The 8,876-nt window shown below is 39.3% G+C and overlaps 1 protein-coding gene across 1 annotated transcript in view; it reads left to right on the plus strand.

Moving 5' to 3' along the window:
• LOC107662266 (pro-interleukin-16-like) overlaps positions 1–8,418 on the plus strand; it is a 38,087-nt gene extending 29,669 nt beyond the window's left edge. The window contains exons 16-22 of the mRNA XM_016452219.1: positions 582–678; positions 1,065–2,277; positions 3,531–3,717; positions 5,404–5,505; positions 6,533–6,782; positions 7,307–7,435; positions 7,958–8,418. Of these exons, the coding sequence (XP_016307705.1) occupies positions 582–678; positions 1,065–2,277; positions 3,531–3,717; positions 5,404–5,505; positions 6,533–6,782; positions 7,307–7,435; positions 7,958–8,118 (2,139 nt within the window). The 3' untranslated portion in view covers positions 8,119–8,418. The remainder of the gene's footprint in view (positions 1–581; positions 679–1,064; positions 2,278–3,530; positions 3,718–5,403; positions 5,506–6,532; positions 6,783–7,306; positions 7,436–7,957) is intronic.
• Positions 8,419–8,876: the final 458 nt, after the last annotated feature.

An 8,876-nucleotide genomic window follows, 5' to 3' on the forward strand; every position in this document is an offset into this window, starting at 1 on the left:
GCACCTGTATATATATATATATATATATATATATATATATATATATATATTCACAAATGTATTTCCTTTATACTAATATCTATTTCCTTAAGAAATATATACATTTGAACCTAAATAGACATTCATTTTACAGTGACTATCATTATTTAAAATCTTTTTTATCCTTTATTGCCTCATGCATTGTTTTATTGTCTCTCCACATGCATCTAGTTTTTCTGCAGTCTATACAGGGCTTTGAGAAAGATCTCAAGGCTTCTGTTTAAGAATGTACGTAGAAATCCATGCTACCTCTTTCTGGACATGTTCATGTCAGTGTTTGATGACAATTGTTTGAATATGAATCTGTGTGCATTTCATGCAAACATTTATTTGCACAATAGTGCATCTTTTTGTCATATGTGTGATTCAGGTATTGAAATGCTTGAGTGTTTGGCATGAGGCATGGCTCTAGTGTGTGAATATGCCTGGGTTTCTGTATGCAACAGTGATGCATGACGAAATTATGGCGAATGCATTTCTACACCTTTTCGAATTCTTTGTAAGACTCAAACTCAGCCAACCATTTCCTGTTTTTGTGACAGGAAGTGGTTGAATGCGCAGAAGTCAGAACTAAAGCATCTGTCAGTATCTCTGAGCCTAAAAGTGACTCAACACACAGAGGGGACAGACAGCACAGAGGTATGTTAACCTGAAATACACCTACTACTGATGTTTTAAATAACAAAAAGAAAAACATGTCATGTTGGTTGCATAACTTCGATTTAGATATTTACTTTATATTATTCTGAGTAAGTTCAAAACATGTATGCTGAGACTTTTCATTTCCTGATTCAGCTGATTCAGTAAGTTCCTGTATAGCAAGGTTTTTATGTAAGAAAACCAACATTTTTTTTATTTTCTTTTTAACATTCATATTATAGTTGTTCTATTTTTGAATGAAAATAAAACAATTGTGACAAAGATTGGATGTGAGACAGCATGTGAGTTAGTTCTCACATTGCACTTCTCTATTCGACAGCTCATTAAAAGGAAATTAAAAGGACATGAACACTATTATGTTACAGGTCCAGAGTCCCCATCTAAAGTGTGTAGTCCAAGTAAGCGGGTCGGTCTGAGACGTCAGGCTCATTTGGAGGTCAGTACAGATCAACCACTTGACCCCTGGGTAAAGCTGACCGACAGCCCGGAGAACCAGTCATACTGCTACAAAACCATGAGTGACCTTAATGGAGATAGTGAGGTTAACGGCACATCCTCTGAAACCACAAACACCACCTCAGACTCCAAATCTGAGCAATCTCCCAATGTCAAAAAAGGCCCCCCGGTGGCTCCAAAGCCTGCGTGGGCACGTCAGAGCATTAAGAGCATTAAATCTGGGAAACCGATAATAGAAGCTTTGAAGCATCCAGATAACCGGAGTCAAGATACTGGCAGGACCTTTGGGATTAGTCTGAGGGCCGCTTCATCGGGAGCCAATTTGTCAATCAGGCAGAAGATCAGCTCGTTTGAGACTTTCTCTAGTGCTGATGGATCCGAAAGGCCAAGCAGGCGACTGGCCCCAACTGCATCTCTTCCTCCAGTGGAGAAGATGGCTAAAACCTCATCTGCAGACTACAGCAGTGCAGGGAGAACTAAAGTTACCACAAGCAACTTGCACAATAATGATGACTGCCAGTCTACACCAACCATTTCAGCCATCACCCAGCCTCCAAAAGAAGAAAAGCAGCAACCAGCTTCCCTCGGTTCAGATATCATTTCAGAGCCCCATCCTGCAGAGGAAGAAAAACAATCAACTTCTCATGATTCAGAGCCCTGTAAGCCGATCCCTGCTGAGGAACCTGCTCTTGACTCAACAAAAGAGCTTCCACCTGCTACAGAGACTGAGCAAGAACCCTTACCTTCTCAAGACGATTTGTCCCCTTCAAGCCACGTCCCGAGGAGATCGAGTAGCTCAAAGGAGGGTCCTGCAGAAAAAAACGAAGGTGAAGGAACTCATGCGGTGAGCTTGAGGACCCAGAGTCTACCCCTCAGTCCCTCTTCAGATGCCCCCAACTCAAGCGGCTTGGACGGGGAGAGCCTAGGGATCATCTTGTCCTTCAGCAACCAAGTGTCCAATGCTTTGATGCGATCCATGCAATCCCTGCCGCAGTCCCCTTGCATTCGGTTTGGGAACCCCTGGAGCGCCCCACCAGGATCCCCTCTTCATAACCCAATAGAGGAAGACTCTCCTGGTGAAAAGCCCCCACCAGAAAACAGCGAAAAGGGCTTCTCTGTAAGGTATGCAACTTATCCAAGCATATTATCTCTGAAAATGTTGTAGGACAAATGCACCTGGAAGATGAAAGCGTTTGGGGTATAATTACACTCTGTGCAGTGTTGTGCTGGCTGAAGGTACAGGATAAGATCACTTGCAGGGACTGAAGCCAACAATGTCAGCTTCTTTCATGTTGAGAACTGGCTGCACGATAAAGGCATTGCAGAGGTTTGAATCATTCGGGAATCTGTTTTAAATGAAACAAGAAGCGGAAATGCAGCTCTTTTGAGTTAGTCACAAAGAACAGACCATTTCATGCTAATGTCTTGTAAGTTCTCATACTAGTTCTTATCACCGTTAGAAACAAACTCTTTCCTGTCATGCACGTTTGAGCTAAAGTTTTCTACAGATAAATGTGGTGAGATGTTAGTAAATTGGCCACAACATGTGCAAGTGAAACATAAAATTAGCTTGTAGTTCGAAAAAGTCTAAGGCTGGCCACACAGAAGATTTTAAGCCCGATTTTGTTAGGGGGGGGGTGACCCGACCCGACCCGAGGCTTGGCACAGTGTGCGCATTCGGAGGATTATAATGTTAAACTTCGGTTGAAACTGTCTTTAAGTCTGTGGTCTCCACTAGTTTTAAAAACGGTTTTGTGCAGAGCTGGGCAACTTCGGTCCTGGAGGGCCACTGTCCTGCAGAGTTTAGCTCCAACCCTAATCAAACACACCTGAACAAGCTAATCAAGGTATTTGGATCCTTTACTAGAAACTTTCATGCAGGTGTGTTGGAACAGGTTGGAGTTACATTCTGCAGGACATCAGACATCCAGGATCAGGATTGGACACCTCTGCTCTAGAAACCAACCTTGTCTTGGCAGTGTCCCAAAAGGAGGTTAAAGTGGTTCCCTATCCCCCTCCCAACACTGCACGTTTTGCATGTCTCCTTCTTGAATTACACCCGATTCAGGTCATCAGCTCATTAGTCGAGACTCCAAGACCTGAAATGGGTCTGTCAGACAAAGAAGATGTTCAAAATGTGCAGCGTTGATGGGGCAGGAACGTGGTTGGGAACCAATGGTCAGGGCAGGGACACCTTCCTACAGACTTCAGTTACAACCCTGCTCCAACACATATTTTCAAGTAATCCTGAACACCTTGGTTAGCTGGTTCAGATGTGTTTCATTAAGGTTGGAGCTGAACTCTGCAGGATGGTCATCCTTCAGGAGCAGTGGTGGCACTTTCAATCAAGCTAACTTCTTATATCTGGTCTACAGCTTGGCTAAACTGAGAGAGCGTACCATCGAGAGAGGGGAGGAGTGTGAGAAGGAAGATTGGAAAGCCGAACGACCGCTCACTTCAGCCTCAGATGTCTGTGCCCAATCCATGCTATCAGCTCTTCCGCCACAGGAGATTCAGCAGATGATCCAGGAAGTCAAGGATCTGGATGAAGAAACGCTAAGGGTGGGTTTAGCTCTGGTTTGATACAACAAAGTACACGCTGTTGGCTATTGTCTGGCGTTGATTACTTCCATATCCTGCTCTGCAAACCTGAATATGTATGAGAGGTGTGACAGAGGAACAATCGGTTCTTTATAACAAAACAGCAAAAATGAAGTCCTCTTAAAGGTCAGTGAGCTTTCTTTTGCGTGCTGCTACATTTTGAAGCTCATTTGCTAGCAGAGATGAAAATGTATAATAAAGCATGCATCTCTTGGTCAAGAGTGTGACTTCCTGATCACAGCAGTGTTGCAATGTCCCTCTTGGGTGCATTTTGCTGCACTGTTTTGTATTTATGACCGTTTCCTTGATCAATATTGCCCTGCCACATTTTCTTTCTGCAGTTAAACAAAGCTGTCTATATTGCTTCAGGTTAATTTAAGTGATATGCACTGTTTACAAGTCCTTAGACATAATGTGCTTTGTGCTGTAGAAGCAAAGTGCAGAAAAAAAGGAAGTGTCAATATTTTGCCGAAATTTCTTGAGGGCATGTCAGCTTTACATTTGGTTATATAAATAAGGGAACAACTGTAAAAGCTATCAAAGATGAGTGGTTAGCTGTATTTGTGTAGTTAGCAGGGCTGAATGTGGACTCAATGAATCAAATAATCTTTTTTGATTTTTCTATAGTCCATTTTATATGGTCCTGTGGTGTGACAAGTGATTTTATTTTTCATGTAACAATCTTCTATGCAGTCTCTCAGTAGTTTTAGATGGAGTTTAGCAAGTCATGCCACAGGATAGTTTAAATTGAGCAGCTATTTTATAGCTTTAACTCTAACAACTAGCATAAGGCTTTCAAGTCCCTCAATATAATTTTTGTATTTATAAATAAATTCAAAACACGGATGGAAAGAAATGTTCAAACCAACTAAATAAAAGTTTGTTTAATGATCAAATTACTTTGGTAGTTCTTACAAATACTATAGAGTATGCTAAAAAATTAAATAAAAACGGTTTGTCATATGTTTGAATAAGCAATATTATAAAACCATATGTGAATATAAATGCCCGATTACCTGCTACTTGTGCTGGGATTCTGGAGTGTGTATTCGATGGACACTTTACTATCCCATAAGGCCATGGGTGAAGCGTTGAGGCTGACTTTATAGGTTATAACAATTCCAACATCTCAGATTCATACTAAAGCATGCATTGCATACATGTGAAGCAATTTCTTCATAAAATCACAATTTTGGATGCATTTCTGGCCTTTTTGGCTGAGGTCCCAAGACAAATTCAGTAGGTGTGCCTTAAAATCCGGCTTTGTACTTGAGGAGTTACTTTGTAACTTCGGTTACAAATTTATATTTCCAATCAAATAGCCTATGAATCATGTTTAGACAAGTGTCATCTTTTAAGACCGTGCCAGATGCTAATGTGATTTTGACATAATTATTAATGAGATTCTTATGTGCTATTTAACACTAGGGAAGGCAACATCTCTATATTTCTCTCAAAACTGCATGATGTAAAAGAGTGGGAACATGATTCAGCCCGCCAAATCATTGAGGCAACTGTTCTTTACAAAGCATGTTCTAAAATAACTGCTATGCTAAAAACAATTCTGCTTCCAGTACAGCCACAGATACAAAGTGTTTTTGAACCACAGAATAATAAGGCTGATTTGGATTTCTTAATGTCCATTAGCAACTGGAAGACATCCACGTTGTGATTCTACATAAAGAAGAAGGAGCTGGCTTGGGTTTCAGCATTGCTGGCGGTATTGATCTGGAGAACAAAGCAACTACAGTGAGTGACGTCTCTGTATCTCCATAAACCACGCACCACAGCTCATCTACTTCACCTGTCAGCAGGAGACCCAGCCTCTTCAATTTTTGTCATCATCTGCACAAACGTAGATCGGTATTTTCTTGCTTCCCTGAAACACAAATTAAGATCTTGGGTAGAATGTCCAAGCTTCAAATCTCTCAAAATCTAATTCAAGCGTGCACTCAATTAAAAATGATTTGATGTCACTGACAATAAGCGACCCCTTTGCTTTCACATTTATTTTTCCACATGAAATGTGAAATCTATGCCAGAAGGGATGATTTTGGTCTGTTTCTTAGCTAAAACTATTGTATGTCACAGTAGACTACATCTGAGGTCCTTTTTTGAGCTTGGCAGTGAATATCACGCACTTTTGTTGTATGAAAAATACACATTTTTGACATTGTTTTTCTTACAGTCTCGTAAAAGAAAAAAAACAAGTGAAAGAAATGAGGATGCGTAAATGATGACATTTTTTAATTTACATGCTACTATTGAAAACTTTGGGGTCAGTAGTTTTTTTGTTTAAGAAAATAATACTTTTATTCAGCAAGAATGCATTAAAATACATTAATGTTACAAAAGATTGAAATGAACAGCACAACTGTTTTCAACATTGATAATAAGAAATGTTTCTTGAGCAGCAAATCAGCATATTAGACTGATTTCTGAAGGATCGTGTGACAGCTTGATTAGAGGAATAAATTACATTTTAAAATGTAATAAAATACATATATATTTTTTTTAATTGTAGTAATATTTCACAATATTACACTTTTTACTGTATTTTTGACTAAATAAATGCAGCCTTGGTGAGCATAAGAGGCTACTTTAAAAAAAAATAAATAAAATCATACGGACCCTAAATTTTTAGGATAATTTAGGATACAGTTACAAACTTCCAGTGGTTCCACTGTAGCTGCAAATGCAAAATGTATACAGTTAATGCTAGCAAAAGAATTGTTCACTTTATTTACTGTATATGCACCCAATCATGTACCTTCAGGTTCACAGGGTGTTTCCCAGTGGTCTGGCTGCTCAGGAGGTCACCATTGAAAGAGGAGATGAGGTGCTGTCCATTAACGGCCAAACGCTAAAAAACGTCACACACAGCGATGCCACAGCGATTCTCAGCCAGGCCCGCACCATGAAGCAGGCGGTGATAGTGGTGTCCAAGAACAAAGATGCAGAAGGGAAGGGAGGCGCTAACGCTAATGAGTCCAGCTGCAGCAGCGGGGCAGAGAGCAGCGTCACAGGTGGGCCAACATCACTGACGTCAGCACAGCGATGGCATTAATGTTTAATGTCAACATAATAGGGCACAAAAAGAATACAGGAATGTTACAACAGCTACATGTTGTGTAATAAAAAACTGTATGATTAAAGTCAAATAAAAAGCCCTATTTGAACTGGACTAGTTTTCCCTGAGGAGGTGAATTCATGTTTCACAGATGTACTAGTTCTATCCACATCCAACACATCAGTTGTTCTTACACAACTTTGGTAGAAATTGCAGAGAAAGTTTAGTTGTAGATAACTTGGATGGAATATTATTTTTTCACAATGCTTCATAACTAAAGCCAAATGTCTAGTTCTACTGTTATGGATTTAGTCATTTAATAGTTTCAGTGGGTTTTATGATGAATCTGGATGCACTGTTAATAATTATTACTCGAATGTCATTTAGGAAATGAATCTTATCCAAATAACATAAATATAAATATGCAAAATATGTGTACATTCATTCTATATGATTTTTGATTAAAAAAATGACACTTAGGGGACGATGGAGGTGAAGTTGTAACAATCGAACTGGAGAAGAACGCAGGTGGAGTTGGATTTAGTCTTGAGGGAGGAAAAGGCTCCATTAATGGAGACAGACCACTAACCGTGAACAGAATATTTACAGGTGAGACTATGACTGAACCTTACAGGAAAAAGTTCACCCAAAAATGAAAATTTGCTCAAAATGTACTCCCCCTCAGGCCATCTAAGGCATAGATGAGTTTTTCTTCATCAGAACAGATTTGGAGAAATTCAGCATTGCATCACTTGCTCAGCAATGTGATGCAATGCTACATTTGTCCTTGAGAGTACTTCTACTGTAAACATGTTTTCTTCTAAGAAAGAACTAAAGATTATTGGAGTACACTATACGAGTCTTTCTACTTGAAAATGTCATGTTTAATTCAAGGCTGCTTGTTTCTTTGTAATTGATTGTAAAAATGATTTTCTCTTAGCTGAAAGCGAAATCAAAATAACCAAAATATTTGATAAACCAACAAACTGGAATGTGAAGAACATTCTGAATGGTGCTTTTCCCATTCTGCAGAAATCTTTTTGTGAAGTTATGCGGGTGCAGATTTCACGTGGGTCTACAAATCATTTTGTAACATGAATCATATAATATATACTGTATTTTCTCTGGCAGGGAGTGACGCTGAGCAAAAGGGGCTGGCGTCTGGTGATGAGGTACTACAGATCCAGGACTCGTCTCTGCAGGGTCTCACGCGCTTTGAGGCCTGGACACTCATTAAAGGCCTTGATGATGGGTCATTTACACTCGTCATTAAGAGAAAAAAATGCGAGTAGAGCTAAACTCCACTCAGAAGCACCTAGAAGAAAATACTGGACTTGTTCCAAATTTGAATTAACTTGAAATTATGCTAAACTTAATTTCAGGACTTGAGGAAATGCCTCCACTTGCGAATAAATAAATAAATACACATTACAAAACAATTTCTTAAAAGCAGGGATCCCATATGATTTGACCAATCCTTTTTCAACCAATCAATTTTCATTTCATTTTTCTTACAGAGACCGCAATCAAAAAGAACAATTTCTATCCAAGTAAAGCCTGGTTTCACAGACAGGGCTTAGACTAAGCCAGGACTAGGCAATAGTTCAATTAGGACATTGAAGTAATTTTTATTAACGTGCCTTAGAATAAAAAACATTACTGGTGTGCATTTTTAGACTAAACAAAGGCACTGACATGTTTTAAGATCAGTCAGTGCAAGTTTCTTTCAGTTAAAACAGCTCCGACTTCCACTTTAGAATGGAACTAGGCTTAACCCTTGTCTGTGAAACCAGGGGTAAGTGTTTTCGAGTTGAGCAAGAAAAGCGTATATACAGTGGGTACGGAAAGTATTCAGACCCCCTTAAATTTTTCACTCTTTGTTATATTGCAGCCATTTGCTAAAATCATTTAAGTTAATTTTTTTTCCTCATTAATGTACACACAGCACCCCATATTGACAGAAAAACACAGAATTGTTGACATTTTTGCAGATTTATTAAAAAAGAAAAACTGAAATATCACATGGTCCTAAGTATTCAGACCCTTTGCT

Source organism: Sinocyclocheilus anshuiensis, unplaced genomic scaffold (genome assembly GCF_001515605.1).
Source record: "Sinocyclocheilus anshuiensis isolate Anshui unplaced genomic scaffold, SAMN03320099.WGS_v1.1 scaffold579, whole genome shotgun sequence".
NCBI lineage: Eukaryota > Metazoa > Chordata > Actinopteri > Cypriniformes > Cyprinidae > Sinocyclocheilus > Sinocyclocheilus anshuiensis.